General features: G+C 35.8%; 3 protein-coding genes across 3 annotated transcripts; 2 read left to right on the top strand and 1 right to left on the bottom strand.

Moving 5' to 3' along the window:
• Positions 1-1,289: 1,289 nt before the first annotated feature.
• LOC109105856 (V-type proton ATPase subunit C 1-B-like) lies at positions 1,290-6,970 on the bottom strand. The gene is made up of 12 exons (XM_042745177.1): positions 6,842-6,970; positions 6,679-6,744; positions 6,337-6,424; positions 5,984-6,078; positions 5,804-5,895; positions 5,606-5,704; positions 5,103-5,171; positions 4,470-4,562; positions 3,769-3,862; positions 3,470-3,567; positions 3,251-3,374; positions 1,290-1,719 (listed from the first exon to the last, which is right to left on the bottom strand). The coding sequence occupies exons 1-12, from the start codon at positions 6,968-6,970 to the stop codon at positions 1,624-1,626; spliced, it is 1,143 nt and encodes a 380-aa protein (XP_042601111.1). The 3' UTR covers positions 1,290-1,623.
• Positions 6,971-10,139: 3,169 nt separating this feature from the next.
• Positions 10,140-16,894, top strand: LOC109100239 (antizyme inhibitor 1-like). Its single transcript, XM_042745659.1, has 12 exons — positions 10,140-10,315; positions 11,758-11,901; positions 12,506-12,682; positions 12,800-12,973; positions 13,060-13,232; positions 13,982-14,110; positions 14,200-14,281; positions 14,382-14,456; positions 14,543-14,705; positions 14,911-15,026; positions 15,112-15,329; positions 15,763-16,894. Exons 3-12 carry the CDS (start codon positions 12,581-12,583, stop codon positions 15,836-15,838), a joined length of 1,308 nt encoding a protein of 435 aa, XP_042601593.1. The 5' UTR covers positions 10,140-10,315; positions 11,758-11,901; positions 12,506-12,580; the 3' UTR covers positions 15,839-16,894.
• A 49-nt stretch (positions 16,895-16,943) lies between these two features.
• LOC109100240 (ribonucleoside-diphosphate reductase subunit M2 B-like) lies at positions 16,944-23,389 on the top strand. The gene is made up of 9 exons (XM_019113733.2): positions 16,944-17,207; positions 17,774-17,923; positions 20,264-20,380; positions 20,489-20,622; positions 20,927-21,021; positions 21,132-21,265; positions 21,422-21,526; positions 21,618-21,731; positions 21,819-23,389. The coding sequence occupies exons 1-9, from the start codon at positions 17,160-17,162 to the stop codon at positions 21,969-21,971; spliced, it is 1,050 nt and encodes a 349-aa protein (XP_018969278.1). The 5' UTR covers positions 16,944-17,159; the 3' UTR covers positions 21,972-23,389.
• The last annotated feature ends 485 nt before the right edge of the window (positions 23,390-23,874 follow it).

The following is a 23,874-nucleotide window of genomic DNA, read 5'->3' as shown; positions in this document are numbered from 1 at the left end:
AGCGGCGAACTGATGCGAATGTGTGCTCTAGTTCTGTTGTTTGGGGAGGGGCCAGGAGCTCAGTGGCTCCAGTGCTTCATCGAGCCACCGTTTTAGCTCCGCCCAAAAAAAATCCTGAACACAGCAATGGTGAAAACCTATACATTTCTAACATTTATGTGTTTAGATTTTTTTTTTAAGACACTGTCTTAAACATTTGTACAGGTCGCAATTGCAAATTAATCCCTTATACATGTAAAAAGTCAAAAAAAAAAAAAAAATTCGAGGTTGGAAAAAAATGAAAGACATAAAATGACATTTCCTGGAATGGCAGAAAGACGAAATATTTCTAAATATTTAATAAATCTGCCAGTGCAGCTGTGAAACCAGAGGAAATTTTAGATTTTAGTTTATCCTTCTGATCAGGTCAAAACAGAGATTTTCCTGTTTATGATAGGCTATTACCATGGTTGCAAATTAATAAAAAATTATAAAGTATAGACCTACCCAAAATTTTGCCATGTTGCAGATGTCTTTCACTGTTCACTGATGTAGCCAGGCATTAGTGAAAAGTCTAACTTCATCAATTTATTCAGCTAAATTGTTCATACCATGAATTAAATATCTATTTTAAAACCTAATCAGAATCAGAAAGATATTTATTGCCAAGTAAGTTTTACAAAAGGAATTATTTTTGGTTTATGCATGTCTCAATTGTGCATAAATCAAAGAAATGTAAACAATTTTCACCTAAGTGCATAAAATAATTTTACATATAGCCTATTGGGCTACTCTATCGCTTCAGAGTTTCAAAGTAATTTAAATGTCATTTCCTAAACCTTATCTTATCATGGAATCAAGAGTCAAGAATAAACCCTAATGGCTTTAAAAAAAAATAATAATAATATTAATAATAATATGGGATTTAATTCACATATAGGCTATTATGATTTTATAATCGCTTCAGATGTGAAAAGTAGTTAAAATGCTGTCAGTTCCACTTCCATTCTAACTCCCAACATGCTAAACATAGCCTTGGCTGCTGGTCGATTTTAGTAGAAATCCTTGTATTTCAAAGCGGCTTGCCGCCAGCCGGCTGCGGTCCATTAGACGGAGGCAACCGCTAAAGAAAATGAAGCAGTCGGCCCGCCGGCTTTTCGCCGGCGGCATCTCGCAAGAAATGGGAGTGACGTATTCGGCGGCAAACGTTTCATCCCCGCCAGCGGGACGCACCTATAGCCAACAGCTTAGGGCCGGCGGCAAAAAGAAGCCGTGCGGATATTTTTTGCTAGCTGGGTAGTGGTTCTCAACAACACAATTAAACATAATCACTGCATTACCCGCACAGAGTAAGCACCAACAGAAAATTAAAAACAACAGAATGCAGAGCCATTATGGGCTCAGCGAAAGACGAGTGTTCAGTGTTGGACCACACGTCCCTTGAAGGGCAAATTTTAAAAACCTTGAAAATCCTCAAACAAATGAAACCACAACACAGATGGTGAGATTCTGAGACCTGTTATTTGAAATAGTGATCTGCAGGAATGATAAAGGAATGAGGCAGTGAGAGGAAGTAAGTGTTTAATAAATTATTGGGTTCAGTCTCTGTGATGCAGGATGGAATGGTGCATTGGAATTTGAATTCTATTTGAACTCAAGGAGGTTGCAGTCGATCTTGTAGTAAACATACAGATAGTATTCTTGCTGGCTGAGATTCAGACCTGGGATGTCCATAGATGCCTATAACATAATAAAACTGAACAAATCAGCTGTGATATCTCTATATCTTCAGTTAGGACAGTTTCTTATGCTCAACAAAGCTGCATTTATTTGATTAAAAAAATAGCAAATTCAGTAATACTGTGAAATATTGCATTTTAATATATTTTAAAATTTCTGTGGTGAATTTTCAGCTGCCATTACTCAAGTTTATATTGTCACATGATCCTTCAGAAACCATTATAATATACTGATTTGGTGCATAAAAGGACAGTTCAGCAAAAAATTTAAATTCTCAACTTCAAGTTCCAAACCTTTATGAGTTTCTTTATTCTGTTGAACACTAAAGAAAATATTTTGAAAAATGTGGGTAACTGAACAGTTGCTGGTACCCATTGACTTCCATTGTTTTTTTTGTTTGTTGTTTTTTTTTTTTTTTTTTTTTTTTTTTTTTCATACTCTGGAAGTCAATGGCTGCCAGAAACAGTTTGGTAACTCAGTATCTTCTTTTGTGTTCAATAGAAGAAAGAAACTCATAAAGGTTTTGGAACTACCACTTTTTTTCAACTATTATTGATGCTAAATTATTAATAATGGTTCCTATTATTATCAATGTTGTTTCATATTTCTGTGGAAACTGATACATTTTTCATAATTTGTTGATGAATAGACAGTTCAAACGACAACATTTAATTGAAATATAAATCTTTGTCTCATTATAAATGTCTTTACTGTCACTTTTAATCAATTTAATGCATCCTTTCTGAATAATAGTATTTTTTTATATATATCTTATTTACCCCAAACATTTTAATGGTAGTGTATAAACTGTTTTCAACACTGATAATAATATATAAGAAATGTTTATTATATAAAGCTGGCAAAGCTGAATAGAAATCAGTTATTTTAAAGGGGTCATATGATGCGATTTCAAGTTTTCCTTCATCTTTTGAGTGTTACAAGCTATTTGTGCATATATAAGATCTGTAAATGCCTCATTTAAACATGCCCCCACATGTCTACTTAACTGTGTGGGAAGATTTGCATAACTCCACCCAAATGTTTACACAAAGAAAGAAGGTGTAACGTTTATTCTTGCTGTAGTATTGTTGCCGCTGCTGCCATGTCATGCAGATGCTGTGTGTTTCCAAACATGATAAGGGGCGTAACATTTCCATCACATGCTTAAGGTATTCGGCCAATCACAATGCACTGGATAGCTGTCCAATCAGAGCACACCTCGCTTTTCAGAACAATGAGCTTTGTAAAAATCAAAACGTTACGTTTCAGAAAGCCGGGGCAACAATAATGTACGATATGTGGAAAATAATGTGGTTTTTGAACCTTAAACTGCATAAACACATTGCATTACACCAAACACACACAATAATGTTATTTTTTAGCATTGTCATATATGATCCCTTTAAACTGAAACAATAGTTCACATTATTACCACTATTTACTTTTCTGTATTTTTGATTAAATAAATGCAGCACTGGTGAACATAACAGACCTCTTTAAAAAATAGAAAAGAATCTTAATAATAGCTCACATCAATAACAGTAGCACTGCTGTCCAAGTGTTTGTAACGGTCCTGCAGACCTTTCCTCAGTTTCTTTACATTCTTCTTGTTCGGCTGAAGCAGCATGGCCTGGAAATTCACTGGCAGCCCATACCTGTTCAATACAAATATGCAGGTCTTACATCAGACAGTCTACAGTTACATATGAAATCTATTCATACGCTTTAAACAGATTTGCATACACTGTACCTCAAGACTGACTCTGTAAAAACCCGGAGTGCCTTGATGTGTATCAATGCGATGAAAGCCTCACTGAAGTTTACTTTAAGCCAACGCACCAAAGGACCCTGAGGTGCAGAAGCAGATTGACCATTGTTATCATTATTTATCTTTTCTTTTTCTTATTACTTCAAATGAAGACTAATCAAGGCCCAGGGCCTCTCAAGCTGGCTGTGAGGTTAATGAGTTTTGAGGTTACTCATCAACAACATTGTGGAGGATTTTATCATGTTCAATAGAGAATAAAATTTAGGCAGCTGCATGCATACAAATTGCTTTTTCTTGTCAGTGGAGAGGCGAGTCATTTCCTCTTTGTCTGCTTTCATCTCCTCTTCATTGTACTGAAAATCACGCACTGTGAACCTGAAAAAAATCAGTAGCACAGGGTCAGCTTTCCTCTAAATTCAGCTGAAAGACATGATCAGTGAACATCAAAAACACATTGTGATACATCATAACAGTCTTACAGTATGTCATTCATAATCTGAGAATATATTTACATTGATTCTTGAAATATGGGATAAAAACTGTCTAAAAAAACGTAAACTTACAAAGTATTTTTAATAAGAGAATTTATTTATTATTTTTTTACTGTTTTGTAAGTTTTTTTTTAAATATGTTTTTATTCATCAAAGAATCCTTAAAAAAAGTCTTATAGGTTTCAAAAAAAATATTAAGAAGCACTATTTTCAGTATTGATAATAAGTTAGTGTATTAAAATGATTTCTGAAGGATCATGTGACACATAAGACTGAATGATGCTGAAAATGTAACTTTGCCATCAAAGGAAAAATTACATTAAATGAAGCTTTAGTGAACATAAGATCAAAAATCTTTTGAACAGCAGTATATTTGCAAATCTGACATTCAAATACACTTAAGGACTTAAGACTACAGGATGGTTTCAAACAGATTTTCAGCTCCATTTGACCGAATAACAACTATAGACTGTAAAGCTTCAAGGACTTACTTGTTTTCTCTTGCTTTGTGTTTGAAGTCATCAATAGCCTTCCTAAAGAGTGCAACACTAAACAGCCCACTGTCTTGGTCTTCAAATAAAAGCCTAACAGAAGAGCAGATGAAAAACCATTCACTATCACCATCACAGTGCAGCATTTTCCCTCATTCAACTGAATAAAACACATATAAAAGCTCTGAATATTAAAAGCATGAATTCCATTACAACATGAGGTCTATAAAGCCACATGCTGCAACTTATCAACACAAAGTAATTAATAAGGTAAAAAAAGATGATTTATAAAAAGCATAACTTAGGTAGGTATCTCTCATTTAGTGTACAAAAAGTGTACACAGGCCTTTAATTCATTTTTCTTAAAACTGACAGTTCTGGTCAGGTTCACGGTTCAGTTTCATGTTTTGTTTAATGAGATCTATTCAAAGTCTTGGAAATGTTCTTTGCACTGAATGAAATTTGTTCTCTGTGTGGAAATGTTCCTTGGTCTTCATTTTGATTTCTTGCTGATGACTTGAGCACATAAAGGAGTGCACAGTGTTTTGGACAGCATAGTTTGTGTGCGTAATGCGTTACTAATTATATACTTTAGGTGAATTCGTTTTAAGATCGTCATTCAATTTTACTCAATTTGTGGATCTTGGAACCACCATTTCAGAAAGAGTTTCATATGTCTTCTGCCAGTCAGGATAACTAGTCCTTTTTAGGCCATAAAAAGGACAAAAATTTGTTTTGCAGAAGTAACAACATATATAATAAAACAAAATGTCTTCATTCTAAGTTATACGGATAGTTCATCCAAAAATGAAAACAGTGTCATTTACTCACAACCTCTGCAAAATGCAAATTAAGATATTCTTAATATTGTTGGTAAATAAAAAAAAAAAAAGGTACTTCCACAGTATAAACAAAAACTTTTATGGAAAAAGTCAATGAGAAGTCAATGGGAACAGAAACTGTTTTCTGACCGATATTATTTAAAATATCTTCTTTTGCATTCCACAGAATAAAGAAAGTCACAGTTTGGAACAGCATGAGGGTGAGTTAATACTGACGGAATTTTCAATCCAACGAAGAATCATTTTAAAAGCACAAAATACAAAGAAAAGCAGAAATACTCCAGCTTGACTTACTTTGGAACAACTACTAGCAGAGTAGTAAGGTATTCAGAGTCTAGAACAAAATTATCTTTCTCGATTATATCAGCCAAGCTCCTAGTCAAAAGACTCCCTCTAGTGGACAAGACATGTTGTTATTTAAGGTCACTTAAAATGATTAAAGTAACACAGAATTTCACAAATAATGTAGAATATGAAACTCCTCCCACTTACACATTCTTTCTCTCCAGACTCTGCAGGTTCCCTTTTAGGCTATTATAAGCTGAAGCTCTGGCTTTGAGATCACTGTCAATCTGACTCACTTGCTAAGAACAGAGAACAAACCAGGACATTCAAAGAAAAATCAATCTCCTTATATTATAAACAATGACAAAATATTTGAACATGCCTCACATTGGACATGATCTCTGAGATGTTCTTAAGGGACTGTTTGACTGGATACTTGGCCATATCCCACTGGAACCATGTAACATATGTGACTAGATCAACTGTATGGAAAGAGTTATTCATTATTAATACTTAATCATATAAAATAAGATTTATAAGGTAATATACTAGGACATTCAAATATGGCTGACTTGACTATGAAAGATTACATGTATTTTTCTTTGACAAAATATTATATGAATGTTAATTTGACATTAGTTCCTGTTAAATGTTTATGTGATTGTGATAATAATTAAGAGTAGTATTGTTTACCATCAATATTGTGGTTAGTATGTATTGAGGATTTTAAGTTCACTTGCCCCCATTGGCCAAAAGGTTCTCCTGAACTTTATCTCGACTGTCCTCTAACACATCAGCCATGTACTGGGCCACTTTCCTCACTACACTGGGAAATAACAGCAATTAATAAATAAAATAAAAAATAACAGCAGCACAGGATAAATATACTATACTATTTTAAATATATTTAGAGAACTTTTGAGATGACAGAAGCTTAAAAACCCCATTAAGGGATTTATAGGAGCTATGAGGCTGTGTGTAACTGATAATGATCAAAATATAAAAATATTTTTTTAAAAATTAAATGGATACATTTTTTAACTGAACACTCTGGTAGAAAGTCAAACGTAGACATGAAATCTCTCTACGAAAGAGTCCAATTTGGCAAGCTCATCAGACAGCCCAACAAGGACATCCAGAGTCCCCACCTTTTGAGAAACACCACCAAAACTCATTAGACAAATGAGAAATATGCTGTAAATAAACCAGTGTTTTAACTGAATTAGAAAACGAGGAGTCACTTACTTTCAGTTCAGGTATGTTGAACTTGTGGTTAGTGGACAGGTTGGTCTGAGCTGTGGCCATGTTCATCTTGTCCCATGTCTGCTGGCAGTTCTTCTCTCCAGGAGCAGAGCTCAACCAGAACTCTGTCATGATAGCTGCTCATATGATCACGGAGAGGGTCCTTAAACATAGAGATTAAATTCTTAAAGCATATGAGACACTTCAGTTGACAATGCATTCAGAATACGCAATGTGGGTATTTTTAACCCCTTCAAATAACAAATGGGTATATACCAAACTACATATATTAAAAGTATAAAAGCAAATTATAAATTAATCCATATATTTTCAGATTAAGACATTTAAGGCATTTTAGCTGCTTTAAGTATTAAAATTTTATTAAAATGTTTAAAGAAATTTTCAAATAAATGAGTTGTTTAAATAAAAACCTTAGAGCATCTTTAAGAAATCTACATTTATCTAAATAAAACTTACATATAATAAGACAACCTTTGTTTTGCATAAAAACGCTTAACTTGTGATACTCAAAAAGTATTAAATTCTTTGGTAACTAACTCTTCATACAAACCTGATTCCAAAAAAGTTGGGACACTGTACAAATTGTGAATAAAAACAGAATGCAATGATGTGGAAGTTTCAAATTTCACTATTTTATTCAGAATACAACATAGATGACATATCAAATGTTTAAACTGAGAAAATGTATCATTTTAAGGGGAAAAAAGTTGATTTTAAATTTCATGGCATCAACACAAAAAGTTGGGACAAGTCCATGTTTACCACTGTGTGGCATCCCCTCTTCTTATTATAACAGTCTGCAAACGTCTGGGGACTGAGGAGACAAGTTGCTCAAGTTTAGGAATAGGAATGTTGTCTCATTCTTGTCTAATACAGGCTTCTAGTTGCTCAACTGTCTTAGGTCTTCTTTGTCGCATGTTCCTCTTTATGATGTGCCAAATGTTTTCTATGGGTAAAAGATCTGGACTGAAGGCTGGCCATTTCAGTACCCGGATCCTTCTTCTACACAGCCATGATGTTGCAATTGATGCAGTATGTGGTCTGGCATTGTCATGTTGGAAAATGCAAGGTCTTCCCTGAAAGAGACGACGTCTGGATGTTGTTCTAGAACTTGGATATACGTTTCAGCATTGATGGTGCCTTTCCAGATGTGTAAGCTGCCCATGCCACACACACTCATGCAACCCCATACCATCAGAGATGCAGACTTCTGAACTGAGTGCTGATAACAACTTGGGTTGTCCTTGTCCTCTTTAGTCCGGATGACATGGCGTCCCAGTTTTCCAAAAAGAACTTCAAATTTTGATTCGTCTGACCACAGAACAGTTTTCCACTTTGCCACAGTCCATTTTAAATGAGCCTTGGCCCAGAGAAAACACCTGCGCTTCTGGATCTTGTTTAGATATGGCTTCTTTTTTGACCTATAGAGTTTTAGAATGGCACGGTGGATTGTGTTCACCGACAATGTTTTCTGGAAGTATTCCTGAGCCCATGTTGTGATTTCCATTTCAGTAGCATTCCTGTATGTGATGCAGTGCTGTCTAAGGGCCCGAAGATCACAGGCATCCAGTATGGTTTTTCGGCCTTGACCCTTACGCACAGAGATTGTTCCAGATTCTCTGAATCTTTGGATGATATTATGCACTGTAGATGATGATAACTTCAAACTCTTTGCAATTTTTCTCTGAGAAACTCCTTTAGGATATTGCTCCACTATTTTTTGCCGCAGCATTGGGGGAATTGGGTGATCCTCTGCCCATCTTGACTTCTGAGAGACACTGCCACTCTGAGAGGCTCTTTTTATACCCAATCATGTTGCCAATTGACCTAATAAGTTGCAAATTGGTCCTCCAGCTGTTCCTTGTGTGTACATTTAACTTTTCTGGCCTCTTATTGCTACCTGTCCCAACTTTTTTGGAATGTGTAGCTCTCATGAAATCCAAAATGAGCCAATATTTGGCATGACATTTCAAAATGTCTCACTTTCAACATTTGATATGTTATCTATATTCTATTGTGAATAAAATATAAGTTTATGAGATTCGTAAATTATTCCATTCCTGTTTTACTCACAATTTGTACAGTGTCCCAACTTTTTTGGAATCGGGTTTGTACATTATGTCCCAAAAGTAGTTAAAAAATAACAGTTGTTGAAAAGATGTTACTGAGATTCAATATCGTAATTGCTGAATTCACTAATTCACCTAAATTAAACCAGTTGTGTAAATACGATATAGCATATACAATATAGGCTAATATTATTTGAGCATGTACAGCATGGTATCCAACAGCACAGAAATCTGCCAGTAATGTCATCATGACAGTGATAATCAACTGATTCACATTTATGCTACTACTTAACTGAAACAAGATAATATGCAAAATTCAAGTCAATTAAAAATGTATAGTTTATGGTAAATTACATGATTTGCAGACAAAGTGTCAGGGATCTCAAATATAAATAGAGCTACATGTTTGCCATCAATTCACTGAAACAAAACAAGACCTCCAGTGTAGGCATGTGCATTGTAACAAGATATTTGTCTGAAAATTAAGCTTTTTAGACTGTTTAGGGAATTATCAGAAATCCGTTGGCAAACAAACTAGAACCTGAAACCATAAAATATGACCTTTCACCAAGTAAACGGCTATGAAAACACTTGCATCTGACAGTGTTGTGTATGTGTATGTACTGTTGTGTAAGAGTTTGTTATGACAGCTTTGCCAGATGTGAACCTCAGCATTGTTGATTTCTTCATTATGAATCAGAAGGAATACAACTAATGTTTGATGATGATCAAACGTTCAACAAAAATGTACAGAACTACTGATTTTACTGGTACTGGTAGTATGGTTGTATAGTATAACAATACACATTATACTACAGCAAAAGATACTATAAATCTCAATTTGACAATGACAAAATAGAAGAGGGGGAAGCATGTATCAGAAAGTACAAGCAGCGTATTAAGCAATATCAACAGAGCCCACGCTGGCCCATACATGTTCAAATGAGAGTGTTTTTCTAAAAGGAATTTGCTATAAGAACATAATTCTTTCACGAGTACAGAAGTCCCCGCCCACCGCTATCCGAATCCTACTAAGCTAAAGGCCGAGCTCATGAATATTAATGAGAGTGGGCTGGCGTTTCTTGGAAATCCTCCCCAGAAGGACCAGTCTTGAGCCAGTCACGAGGCTCTTCACAAGCCAAGCCTTTGCTGTAGTAGAAATAGTACGTTAGGCCCCGCCCCGTGTTCTCTCTCAACCGTTTCTCCCGCCTTCCTCCAGCAGCGACCATTTCTTCCTGAGACACACAGCAGCGCTCTCGTGTTCCTCGCCCGGGCATATGGCACAGACAGCCCCTCTTCTTTCTTCTATTTGTGTCCCCACCACTCTTTAAAAATTCCGCCGAAAAAGAGAAGACGATTTTCCAAATCTTTCAGGCCGTTATCTCACGTAAGTACCGCGTTTGTTGTTGTTTTTAGTCTTGATCCTGGAAAAATCCGCCGTCTGCTGCAAGGAGCCGTGACACAACATGGCGGTTGGTTGTAGTCGCGCTTGTTACACGGGCAACGGCAGTGCTCCGTGAAGGACAACGAGAAATAGATTTCAAACTCACAAATTATGAGAATGAGACGTGTTTGTTTTTATAAACCATTAGTTGCCGGAGCATGGCGCGGGTTTAGTTGGCTAAACAGTTAGTGAGCTGATTCAGGCGCTGACGACATGTCAGGTTATTGAATGACGAGCGTGTTACACATTATATTTATATACTGATTTACTGTTTTCTAATATCGTTTTATCTATAATGATGACACTCGTCATTTGTGTTTAAAATCTTATCTTCCTAAGAAACATTTGTTTTGGTAAAACAGTACCTCATACCAAAACACAAGTCACTTTCATGCTTATTATACCATAATAACTATAAATATAAAGTTTGACATGTGTAATAATAGCTGGGAACATATATATATTTTTAATAGAACACTTTACTGAACCTTTAGACAAAAGTTTTTTCAAAAAGTATTTATTGTTTTGGATATATGTTAGGATTTTATGACCTATGTATTATGATGTAACGTAACTTAGTGACAATATTAAGATGAGATTCTGATAGCTTATCATTTAAATCCTTTTAATAACAGACTACTTACATAAAGTTATAATTATTAATTGTATATAAACATTACTTGTCACTCTGTACCTTTGCATAAAATTTATGCATCACATTTTAACATGATTTTTCTAAAAGGTGATCAGTTGGCTTTAGTGCATTAATTGTCCATCTTATGACGTTACTAACAATATAAAAGTTACAATTTACTTGCTAAAAAAGGTATGAACTATCAATTAGTCGACGCAAGGCATGTAACGTTAGTAGGTTGAGTACAACAGGTTTTTCCAGCCAAATTTTGATGATGTTGTTCATTTAGATGCCTTAGAAATGAATGTGTTAAATAACATGCTGCATTAGGCTCTATAGGGTTAAGGCGGTGTCCACAAGAAGAAACAAACATCATGACCTCTGATAAATGTTCAGCAAGTTACTTCATTTATTGATAACATGTGGGAAAATCCAGATAAGACGGTGTTGTTTAATGCTCAAAAATGAGAACACGGAGTATCTGATCATCAGGTCCGTTTAACTAGTCAAGCACAAAGTACAGCAGTAAATAAGTGGTCACTTCATAAAAACATAGCCTACTACAAATAAAGTGATGCTGAAAATGTATAATGCAGCTGTATTAAGAAAACTGGTTATGTCTAAGTCAAGAGTTATTTCAGAAATGTTCTAACCTGCCTTGGTACATTTGTGTTATATAAGTTTACTTTATCCATCAGCTGCTCTTATAAATCAAATATTTATGTATACACCTGTTTTTGTGGCTCCACAGGGCTCCCCACTCTCTCTGCAAGTGTATAAGCGCTACCCAGAAGGCCTAGGGGAGGCCCTCTACCGCGAGCAGTTTGACTTCAACGCTGAGCCGCCTTGGGATCCTAGTTGATAGCGGGAGAGGACCATCTCCCACGTTGTCCATGTGAGTCCATAAATATTGGACACATCCCTCCTGAAGTACCGTTGAGAGACAATTACATAATAATATGATTTAATTACGCATAAAATCTGTGTCTGCACTCATCCAAATGTAGTGGATTGTTTTTGGTTTTACATAACACTCTTGGTGGCTTATATGTAACACCTTTGTCCCATGTTCATACTGCACACATCTATTGGTAATACCATCAAATGCTCCATTGTGCTTCAAAGCCACAGGGATTTATCTTGATTGGGTCCGAGCAAAAAAATAAATAAAAAATAGCCTGTAGGCCACATTCTTGAAGCCTAGGTGTTGTCGTCATCTCTAAAGATGTACTTGTGATGGCTTCTCTAGTTATGTGATTTATTTTCCCTGCCTCTTGTATTTATTCGCCTCTAAAACCCTATTTAGATCAACGATAACCTTACAATAACTTTGAACTTCCTGTTCAAAGTTTGCTCATAAAACACACTGTTTTGAAATATGTGGGTTGGCGTTGTAGTTGTACACCTTGACGTAAAGTTTTGTGTGAAAACATAATGTTATTTGTATGTTAAGCACAATGTTGTAATGAAACTACTATGTTTTGGTTTCCCCTGAACAGTTTGTTGCATACCCAGAATACCCCAGCGGCTCAGTAAACTCTCTATGATTGTCGGATTTGCGGAATACGGTTGAGATGAAAGGATTCGTTGATGCACCAAACTACTTCATTGAACTACTTGAGGAAGGAACAACCCTTGACAATGTCATCGACAACCATGTCTATGAGCAAAATATGGTGAGTTCAGAAAATCAGCCTCCAGACTGTGTTATGAACATCAGTTTTAGTAAACAAATGGAACACAGTAGTGTTGTTTCTGTCTTTTTCATTGATTGATCTGATTTTGTTTGTCAGGCTGAAAAGAATGCATTTGTTGTGGCCGACCTTGGGGCCCTAATGCGACAGCATGTTTTGTGGAAGACCACTATGCCTCTCATTCGACCCTTCTACCCAGTCAGCTGTAACAGCAGCCCTGTAGTCATTGAAGTCCTGTCTGCTCTTGGCGTTGGTTTTGTCTGTGCAAATAAGGTAACATTTTATTTGATTCTTACCGGTAGATATTTGAAAGATCTCGAAACGTATATTTTGAAGGCACACCAACTTACTTCTTTCAGGCTGAAACCACATTGGTACTCGATCATGATGTCCCTCCTGAGAACATCATCCTGTCTGGAGTTTGTAAGCAGCTTTCACTCATTAAACACGCGGCCAAAACCGGCATTAACTATTTGGTGTGTGAAAATGAGGCAGAGCTTCGCAAAATTGCCCGTGCCCATCCTGAGGCCAAGTAAGTACTTAAAATGTATTGTATATATGCATAATATACAATAAAACAATATGTATGTATGTGTAATTTATATGACATTCAAAAGTCAGTAAAAGTTTCACTAACATTTTAGTTTAAGGGACCAATTCTCACTATTTACTAGTTGCTTATTAACATACACATTACTTGCATATTGGTTATTTATAAGTACTTATAAAGTACGTATTAATGTCTTATTCTGCATTGACCATATTTATGGTCCCCTTAATCCTAACCCATACCTAAACTTAACAACTACCTTATTATCTATTAATAAGCAGCAATTTAGGAGTTTACTGAGGCAAAATTCATAGTTAATCGTCAGTAGTGAGAATAGGTCCCAAAACGAAAGTGTCACCACATTTTCTTTAAGAAATTAATACTTTTATTCGGCAAGGACACATTAAATTGTTTTCAACACTGATAATAAGAAATGTTTCAAATCAGCATATTCAGCATATATTTCTGAACGATCGTGTGATACTGAAGACTGGAATAAAGGCTGCAAAAAATTCTGCTTTGCATCACATTAATAAATTAAATTTTAAAATAAATTAAAATAGACAACAGTTGTTTTAATTTATAATATTTTAAAATGTTGTTTTTACTGGTCTTCATCTTTGAATGGTAAAATATATAGAATTTATTTTATATTGTATTATTTATTTATAGTAAGTGTTTATTATATATATTTATGTAATTCTCTTTCTGCACTGTTCTTGTCTTAACAGGCTTTTGCTTCAAGTGTCTACTGACGCACAGGTTGAGGAAGCAAGTGTGACCATTGGTTGCTCCCTGAAGAGCTGTAGACACCTTTTGGAAATGGCCAAGGACTTGAGTGTGAATGTGGTTGGAGTCACGTAAGTCAACTGATTTGGTCACCACTAATTTGCTGAGACTCAATTGTTCTTTGTTTAGAGTTCTTAGAAAGTGGGACTGTTTTCTGCAGGTTCCAGGTACCAGCATCATGCCGAGATCCCCAAGCATACACCCATGCACTGTCAGACGCCCGCTGCATCTTTGACATGGCGGTGAGTAGTAGTACGAACGTTATAATATGATAATTTAATTTAGATTTATTAGTAAATTTAATGTATTTATTTGAGTGCTGAGTCTTCCTTACTTCTGCAGAAGGAACTAGGCTTTGACATGAAGATCCTGGATATTGGTGGAGGATTCAGTGGTTCTGAGTTTCAGTTGAAACAGGTACGGCAAGCATGAGTCTCATTTGTTTTTCTTTTTTGAATATCATGCACTTACTCAAAGCTTTTCTTTCATGTCTGTTTGATCAGGTACATTCGATCGTCAGACCTCTGCTGGAAGCCTATTTCCCTTCAGCGTCTGAAGTGAGCGTCATCGCTGAACCGGGAAATTTCTTTGTGTTTTCCTCCACTCTGGCTGTCAATGTTATTGGCAAAAAAGCAGTATACCGGGATCTCCATAGCAGCACTCATGGTGAGTCCCATTATATGTGAGATATACAGTAGTCAGCATTTGAAGTGGATCAAAACCTTTCATCAAAGTTGTCCTAAAACCAAAAAGCATTCTTAGGTCTTAGGATAACTATGATGAACCTTTTTGATCCACTTCAAATGTTGATTACTATATATGGCATTAGATACATCTGCCTTATTTTCTCAATGTGTCTTTTGCACTCCAGATGAGCTGACCCCAAACGGTGCACCAGAATTTGTGTATTACATGAACGATGGTGTTTATGGATCTTTCATGGGGAAGTTGTTTGGAAATGTCATCACCACACCATCTGTCCACAAGGTAAATAACACACATGTACCTGAACACGAACAATATTTTAATAAGTTGCCTGAGATTTCTAAACTCATTGTTTTGTGTTTCTCAGCTGTCGCTCACCCTAGATGAGCCCGTGTTTTCCAGCAGCCTGTGGGGTCCATCGTGTGACCCACTGGACCAGGTGGTGGAGCACTGCCTGCTCCCTGAGCTCGCTGTTGGGGACTGGCTCATTTTCAGCAACATGGGGGCCAGCAGCCATGAGGGTCCGGCAACCATCAGCGACACAGACCAACCACCTGTGTATTACACCATCTCCACAGATGACTGGTGATTAAGATCACATTGCATTTGACATTTTGTTCTGGTCACAAATGGTTTTTGTCTTCCCTTTTTCATTTCACCCATTACAAAGAGTGATTCTGTAATATCAAAGGTTGTTTAACTGTTGGTTTCCGGTCATTTTGTGTTCTGGATTCAATCTTTTTATCAGCTTTTATCTGGAACTGATTGGTCGTAGGCCTCATTGATTGGAGCTTTAGAGTGAACATTGCCAAAATTATCAACACAGAAGTATTTTTTCACTCAAAAACTGAGTTGCATATGCTCAGATCAATACAAAGCCTGTGCTAATTGAAATAAAACATGTTGACAGAAAGATTGAATGCAGGATTTGGTGATAATATAGCATAATTGGGTAAAGTATTTTCAGCGCAGCACAACGGTTAAAGTTAAAATCATGCTGTTTGTTGTCTTCCGCTAGGTTTGAGATGCAAGAGGCTGGAATTTCTCTTGATGATACCATGAAAAACCTCTCATTGGTCCAGTATGGCTTGTAAAAGGGCCAAGCTCCGTCCACTAACCACTGGGCATGTGAATAGCTCGCAGAGTCAACATTCCAACAGTCAAGGGTGGAAAATTATATTTGTTTTGGTGGGGGAGAAAAATGACTTGGTCAAAAACTAATTGATTGATATTGTTACCTCAGTTTCTCACAATTACGAAAGGCTAACTTTCCTTATCACTCAAAAAGAATGACAGAGAACCCATATGAAATAACATATATGCAACAAAATGGATAACTGTGGAGATGGCACCCAAATCTTGGGTTTCTTAATCAAACACCGTTTACATAAATGTTAAACTAATTTAATTTTATTATGTATACAAATATAGAGGACCTACTGACAGTCTTGTAAATGAGTTGTCCGTACAACATGATGCATTTGTCTTAAATCAGGATAGATTTTAGATTCTGCACGAATAGTGCGTGAACACGTGAAAATCGGTTTAGTAATTCTGTCCGTGTTCTCTCGTTCTCACTTTCCATGGGTTTTATAGGAGTAGGGAGCTTCTCTGTGCTCCTCATGCCAAATTATGGATTCTTCATCAGATGTGGTGTGTCACGTGACAGTATTTCCAAAGGTCCTCATATATTTCACAGTGCTCTGTGGTTGAGTGTGCTGTAATTTGCAGTGTCCCTTCAAAAGGTTTCAAACATTCTGCCAGGTTATCAGTTGTTTTCTCTAATTGGTATGCTTTATAAAACTAGAAAGACTGCCTGGTGTTATAAATCTGCTGACAACAGAGATCACATTTACCTCAAGCAAAAAAAAAAGTTTCTCCACAGTAAGATTAAATACAGCAAAGCACTAGTTGTCAATCTAAAATCGAAAATTCAAATGTTGTATATTTCAAATTCATGTTAAACCTCTTGTGTGTCTAGCATGGTGTCTGCGTTTATTATAACAGCTTACTGTTTTATAAAATCACACCCCTTAGAAATGAAATATACCTTTTGTCTAAGTCCACTAATGGATCATTGCCTGTTTTTGGCTGTAAAATTGTGCTTGTAAAAGTAATTAAAATATTAATTTAATACATTTCTGAGCAAATACGACCGAGTCGGTTTTTTGTTTGTCTCAAAGTGCTTGATGTAGACCTTAGTATACTTGAATACTCAGAGCAACACTGACTGACATATATACTGAACCAGCTGAGGGTGGTGTCATATTTGAATAGTTTTAGCTTTATGTAAGACATGAGAAGCGAAAGGGTTAATTAGTATACAGTGGAGGAGGAGCTAGCCGCGTGTTGTGCGCTGCTTCACGAGCGGATCCTCAATGACAGACGACGCAGAGACCAAAGACGATTATAACCATGAACTCCGGTAACAGCGGCACTTCAGCGAACATTATGGAATATCAGGTAATAATAAACTTACTCTAAAGCATTTAAGTAACGTTAGTGTGATTCTGCGGCCTTCGGATAAATGTTGAATCTGCCTGTCTTGTTATGTGTGCGGCTCTGAGCTTTCATAACAAAGAGCCGCGAGCATTTGGTAAAGAAACCGTTGAGTTAAATAAAACGATATTTAGCATTTATGAAAATAAAATAAAAGTAAAAATGAAATCTAAAGTGTTTATTTTTTTATAATAATGACAGTGTCAGTAAAAAGAGTGTTGTGTGTTGCGGATAGCGACAGCGATGTTTGGATTAAAGATAAATTGTAACATTAAGGTATAGATAAAGTGGATCAAAAACTGATTGTGATAGTTATTTTCTGAGTTATATGTAAATAACATGAACGATTGTAGTGTTGTCGTTTAAATCACATGTATATGAAACCGTCCATTTAAATTTTTCGTAAGCAGATTCGTCATCAGGTTGTTCCCCTTGCGCTCTCATAATGAATGATGTAGGAAGACCATACTGAATTTGTCACATCTTTAAAAACCCGTATTCCTCTATTTACTGTCATGTTTCTCCTGCAGAATGGTCACAAGCATGTCGACGCAAACAGTGTTGAAGACGAGCCCCTGCTCAGAGAAAACCCAAAGCGATTTGTCATTTTCCCAATCCAGTATCCTGACATCTGGAAAATGTACAAACAAGCTCAGGCCTCATTCTGGACAGTTGAGGAGGTGAGTATTGTTTTTATTTACTTATAAATTTAATATTAAGATGATAATTTTGCCAGCTCTGGTGAAAATGCTTGAATGTATTGTAATAACTGTTGTACTAACAAAACAGTTACAACGCGCGACCGCCAGGGCACTTGTGGTATTAAATTCACCCCAAAAATCTGTTATTATTTAAAGGCCCGTTTAAAGAGAACTAAACAAGTACAGCGTAACCCACCTCCACAGCTATAACGATAACAGCACAGAATGATATCGTTGAAATTGCTCTCAGGGCAATATTCTTTCCAGCTGATAAACGATACAAACATTGACAGCCAATCCGAATCGACCAGACAGAGCTTGTGACAGACATCATACCAGGTGATATAGATATCACATAGCACATGTTAAAGATCGCTTGATCTGGAAAGCATCTGGTGTGTACACACATCTGACAGACGTCTTTAAGATGTCAGTTTTACATACATTCAAAATCACAAACATCTTAAAGACATCTAATAAACATCTATTTGACTTCTGATAGGAAACGTCCTTTAGCCTTATTGTTGATGAGCAAACACTCTGGGACACACTTCATCACCAGCGGAAACATTCTCTAGTCTCGGCTCTGCCCCTTACGAGTTGTGTCAAGCTTTTTTTTAGTCTGTTTGATGGAGAAAAAGATGAAATGTAGTTGCAATAAATGCGTTAAGAATCCGTACTGCAGCAGTGGAGGACTATTATTCTGCTGCTGCGCAAGAACTTATGATGGCACCCTTTGATCTTCGGCTGACCAATCAGCAGAAAGGGGCATTTAATTCCCGCTCCACCAGTAGAAATCAAATATTCTAGCTGTTTATACATTTTTTTACCCTTGAACGAAAAATGAAAATTTAAAGGGATACTCCATCCCAAAATGAAAATTTTGTCATTATTCACTTACCCCATGTTGTTCCAAACCCGTCAAAGCTTCGTTCATCTTCTGAACACAATTTAAGATTTTTTGGATGAAAACTGGTAGCCCTGTGACTGTCCCATAGACTGGCAAATAAATAACAGTGTCAAGGTCCAGGAAAGTATGAAAAACATCGTCAGAATACTCCATCTGCCATCAGTGATTCAACCGCAACGTTATGAAGCGATGAGAATACTTTTTGTAAGTGAAATAAAACAAAAATAACGACTTTATGCATCAACTCCTCTCCTCTGTGTCTCTCCAAATCAGCGTAGTGCCATTTTGGCAATTCTGAGCTTAACGCAGGCGGCGTACTCTCTTCTGTGTCAGGAAAAGGAACCGTTTTCTACTTTCAATATTTTTCTACTTTCAATATTAAATAAAAAACGAATGAACAAATGATACACGGATTGGCCTGTTTATTATTTTTGTATATTCGTTATGAAGAAAATTCGTTAGCCTAGCTGTTATTAAGCTGATTTAAAATTCTTGATAAAAAGTTTTAAGAAGTTAAAGGTTAAGAAAAATGGAATTAGCCTGTAGTCTATAGATAGGCCTCCAGACTTTTATTTAGAGTAGGGAAGTCCATACATTGACAAAGGCTTCTTGCCGAAACCTTGGTGGCTTAGTAAATAAGTAAAGCGCTCGTATGTCCTCTCCACTTAACTTTGGTCTCTCCTGACCTGCACCTCGTATGCTGTGTATGTGCTTGTTTATTTCAGTAGGGAAGTCCATGCCACAAATACAACGAAAACGACACAAAAGAACGATGTCGTTGGAATGGCTTTCAGAACGATATTCTTCCAGTTGATAAACAGTATAACATTGACAGCCAATCAGAATCCCCTCGACTTTAAATAGCATGAGCATAACAACTGCAGCATGCTTGCGTTTATAATTAACATAACGTTATCGTACATTGGTGTGGACGCTTTTAATTTTCTTGGTGTGAACTGGCCTTAATGATAACTTTAACTTTAAAGTTTTAATAATGGTTCTAATTCTGTCCACACCACAACTGTAACCATAAAGAAACAGAGGAACTATATTGTTGGAATTGCTTTCAGAATATTTTTTTCCAAATGATAAACAACATCGACAGCCGATTAGAATCCACCCAATAGTTTAAAGCAGACAACCTGCAGCATGCCTTGTGATAAACAGGTTATAGTCCATTGGTGTGGATGCTTATGTGTCGTTATTGTTCTTGGTGTAAACAGGACTTTATTCACCCTCATTTTGTTCCAAACCTGTCCATGGAAGTAAGAAACCCACTTTTGAAGTGACGTGGGTGAATTTTCAGTTTTACTGAACTATACATTTAAGAAGAATTTTATCAAAAAAATAGTATTTGTCCTTATCTCTGCTGAATGCAAAATTGCTAAACATTTCAATGGTTTGTTTAGGTGGACTTATCAAAGGACTTGGTTCACTGGGACAACCTGAAGTCTGAAGAGAAACACTTCATATCCCATGTACTCGCTTTCTTTGCAGCAAGTGATGGGATAGTCAACGAGAACCTGGCAAGTGCATCTCCTAACCTAACATTAAGATTATGGAAACCAATGTAAAATTTTAGACTGAAGAGATCAAGAAGTTATTTCCAAACATCATGTCTTTGCTTGTCACAGGTGCAGCGGTTCAGTCAAGAGGTGCAGATCCCAGAAGCTCGCTCCTTCTACGGCTTTCAGATCCTCATAGAGAATGTGCACTCCGAAATGTACAGCATGCTTATCAACACCTACATAAGGGATCTAAAAGAGAGGTAAAATGTGTGAAAAGTGTATTTCTTTACTTAAAGTCAGTTACAGCTTTTAAAGTGCTTTTACACAGGTGACAGGTGCGAGATTCAGTTAAGCACCTTATGTGGTTTATGAGCAAACTTTGCAAGACATTTTATTTTCTAACCACAAAAACAGTCTTGTACACATAAGAGACTAAATTAATGATTGCTCTACTTGTGAACATCTTTGATTAAAATTATAATATATGTGTTATAAACAATACATTTTATATATATATATATATTATTGTTTTCTCTCTCTCTAAATCCAAACTTCTTCTTAAAGGGACTATTTGTTTAATGCAATTCACACCATGCCTTGTGTAAGGCGAAAAGCAGACTGGGCCTTACAGTGGATCTCTGACAGAAACTCAGCTTTTGGTATGTGAAAAAATACTTATTTTTTTTTTCTTTCTAAAATGAACATAAAATATTGATTATTCCACTTGATCAACAGCAGTGTATATTTATATTTATCTATCTGGTTTTAGGAGAGCGATTAGTAGCATTTGCAGCAGTGGAAGGCATCTTCTTCTCTGGATCATTTGCTGCCATCTACTGGTTGAAGAAAAGAGGCCTGATGCCCGGACTCACCTACTCCAATGAACTCATCAGCAGAGATGAGGTTAAATCTTTAAGACCTTTACATCTTGTTTTGATCAAGATTTGTTATCTGTGTCTATGATAAAAAATAAATAAATATAGAGATAATAAGAAGTCCCACTGAAAATCTAATCAAGGCTGTAACTGATTATTGATTGCGCCATCTGAAACTTCACAGGGTCTGCACTGTAATTTCGCATGTCTAATGTACAGCTACTTGGTGAAGAAACCTTCTGCTGACAGAGTGAAAGACATCATCACAAAATCCGTGAGCATTGAACAGGTACGTTATACTTTGCTGTACTCTAGTGCTGCAGAATGAATTATTTCAGGCATGAGCGTAACTGCATTTGTATTTGTTTGTTTTCCTTTAGGAGTTTCTCACAGAAGCCTTACCCGTCAATTTGATCGGGATGAACTGCTCTCTCATGAAGCAATACATTGAGTTTGTGGCTGACCGGCTGCTAACAGACCTAGGATTGCCCAAAGTCAGTATTTTATCACGATTGTATTATGAGTTTTGTCTTAAAATCTTTATATTTATAAAACAGTGCTTTTAAATTCTGTCTCAAAAGGTTTACAAGTCAGAAAACCCTTTCGACTTCATGGAGTCGATTTCATTGGAGGGAAAAACGAATTTCTTCGAGAAGCGAGTGGCTGAATACCAGCGACTTGGAGTGATGTCAAATGTGATGGACTGTGAATTCACTCTTGATGCAGATTTCTAACGATGAACTAGAAGAAATACTATTTATTTTTGGGACAGTTTCATTATGTTTTGCAGAAAAAAACATTAGTCAGTTGACTTTTTTTTTTGTGTGCTTTTAGGTCCAAGAAAAAGTAAACAAACTGTAGACTTTATAGGTTTTGTTTTATTTTGGGTTTTTTGTTTTCCTAAATTTCAAAGATGTTTTAGATATTTTTACATTTTACTTGATTACTGTACCTAAGTATTATTTTGGGGGATTTGTTCTTCACGCAAGTGCAATTTAAACTGACTACTTGTACTTTTACTTGATTAGAAGAAAATACAGTACTATATACACTCCTTAGAATTTTATTTCAACTTTATTACAGAAGTTCTCGTTACATTTTTGCATTTTATTTTCTTTTGCACAGTAATCAGGTAAGTTTCAGCTTCACTTATAACTTTCATCAGGGAAATGTCTGGCTTCAGTTTATTTTAAGCCAGTTTAATTAATTATTTTTAATGATATGCAAATAAAATCAATAATGAGATTTTAAATACAGTTAATATTTTGGTGGCTATGATTGCTTTGAATTCATTAAATGTCACAAATCTCCAAAAATATTGGATGACGGAAAATGGAAAGTGGATGAGTGGTATTATAATTATATACTGAGTAGCAATAGGGCTGTCAATTAATTATGTTTTAATCTACATAATTACAGGATTTGCCTATTAATTAAAGTAATGAATCTAAATCCGTCACATACTAATATTAAGAAAACCTTTAATGCCCCAAATAAATAAGAAAAGTTTAATTATTGTAAACAATGCATTGAATAGAAAGCACAAAATGTTACTTTAAAAGTCATTATTGTGTTTTATTTCCATGTCACTCAACATTAACTCAACACATGTAGTTGTATACTGTCTGGAATATGCATCACATCTTGCTCTGAAGATGAAAAATTAAATAATTTAATAAATAAATATTTTTAGTCCATTTAATGCAAATATCCAGGACCTCTTCAAAAACCACACAAAGTGAACGAGAGTAAAATTTAAAACATCAGTGTTTTTCTTACACGCCTATAATTTTTACTTAAGAAGACATTGATTCATCAACTTGGGTTTTATGGTTTGCTGCTGTGTTCATTTTATTTAGTTTTAGAAGCAGCTTCATTGGACGTCCTGTACACTTACATTATATGCAGAAAGATGGACTATTTTCCAAAAGTGTTTTTGAAGAGAGTCTTACACGGCTTATACATGTGGGATGGCATGAGAGTGTGAAGGATGACGTATCTCTTTAAGGGCTGTATTTTATGTGTTCTACTGTGCTGAACATTAACTGATGTTGTGTCCATTGTGTTTTTTTGTTTTTCCCCTTTACCAAACCTTTGTATCTATCTAACTAAAACTTTGTAATTCAATATGATAAAACAAGAATATCCTCTCTCTCTCTTTTTAATTTTTAGGTTACTTCTACTTTTTTAATACTTGAGTACAATTCAGAGTTGTACGTTTTTGCTTTTAAAGTAACATGTTTATTCAGTATGTGTACTTTCACTCAAGTGTAATTTTGAGTACTTTTTTACATCCTTGCAATCAGCCTATAAATTATAGGCTAGGCTACAATGATTTTCTCGGGGTGCAAATGGAAACCCTGGCCTGCAGGGCTATTAACATACAGGGAAGGAAAAACATTATCTGTCTATCTATATCTATCTATCGATAAATCTATCTATCTATACAGTGCATTCCGAAAGTATTCAGACCCCCCTCAGTTTTTTCAGTTTTGTTATGTTGCAGCCTGACTACAATTGTTTAAATTCTTTTTTTTTTTTACTCATTAATCTATACTCCGTACCTCATAATGACAAAGTGAAAACAGAATTTTAGAAATGTCTGTAAATTGATAAAAAAAAAATTTAAAATAAAAA

Source organism: Cyprinus carpio, chromosome B19 (assembly GCF_018340385.1).
Source record: "Cyprinus carpio isolate SPL01 chromosome B19, ASM1834038v1, whole genome shotgun sequence".
In the NCBI taxonomy this organism is placed as follows: Eukaryota; Metazoa; Chordata; class Actinopteri; order Cypriniformes; family Cyprinidae; genus Cyprinus; species Cyprinus carpio.
This window is presented reverse-complemented; position numbering and strand designations above follow the sequence as displayed.

Coding starts and splice junctions, on each gene's coding strand:
- LOC109105856 (XM_042745177.1), bottom strand. CDS start 6,970: ATGACAGAGTTCTGGTTGAGCTCTGCTCCTGGAGAGAAGAACTGCCAG. Junction 5,896..5,983: donor TCTCAGAGATCATGTCCAAT/GTGAGGCATGTT, acceptor CTCTGTTCTTAG/CAAGTGAGTCAGATTGACAG. Junction 5,172..5,605: donor CTGCTAGTAGTTGTTCCAAA/GTAAGTCAAGCT, acceptor TGGCCTAAAAAG/GACTAGTTATCCTGACTGGC.
- LOC109100239 (XM_042745659.1), top strand. CDS start 12,581: ATGAAAGGATTCGTTGATGCACCAAACTACTTCATTGAACTACTTGAG. Junction 14,706..14,910: donor TCTCCATAGCAGCACTCATG/GTGAGTCCCATT, acceptor TTTGCACTCCAG/ATGAGCTGACCCCAAACGGT. Junction 15,330..15,762: donor ACCATCTCCACAGATGACTG/GTGATTAAGATC, acceptor GTCTTCCGCTAG/GTTTGAGATGCAAGAGGCTG.
- LOC109100240 (XM_019113733.2), top strand. CDS start 17,160: ATGAACTCCGGTAACAGCGGCACTTCAGCGAACATTATGGAATATCAG. Junction 20,623..20,926: donor ATAAGGGATCTAAAAGAGAG/GTAAAATGTGTG, acceptor TTCTTCTTAAAG/GGACTATTTGTTTAATGCAA. Junction 21,022..21,131: donor TGACAGAAACTCAGCTTTTG/GTATGTGAAAAA, acceptor ATCTGGTTTTAG/GAGAGCGATTAGTAGCATTT.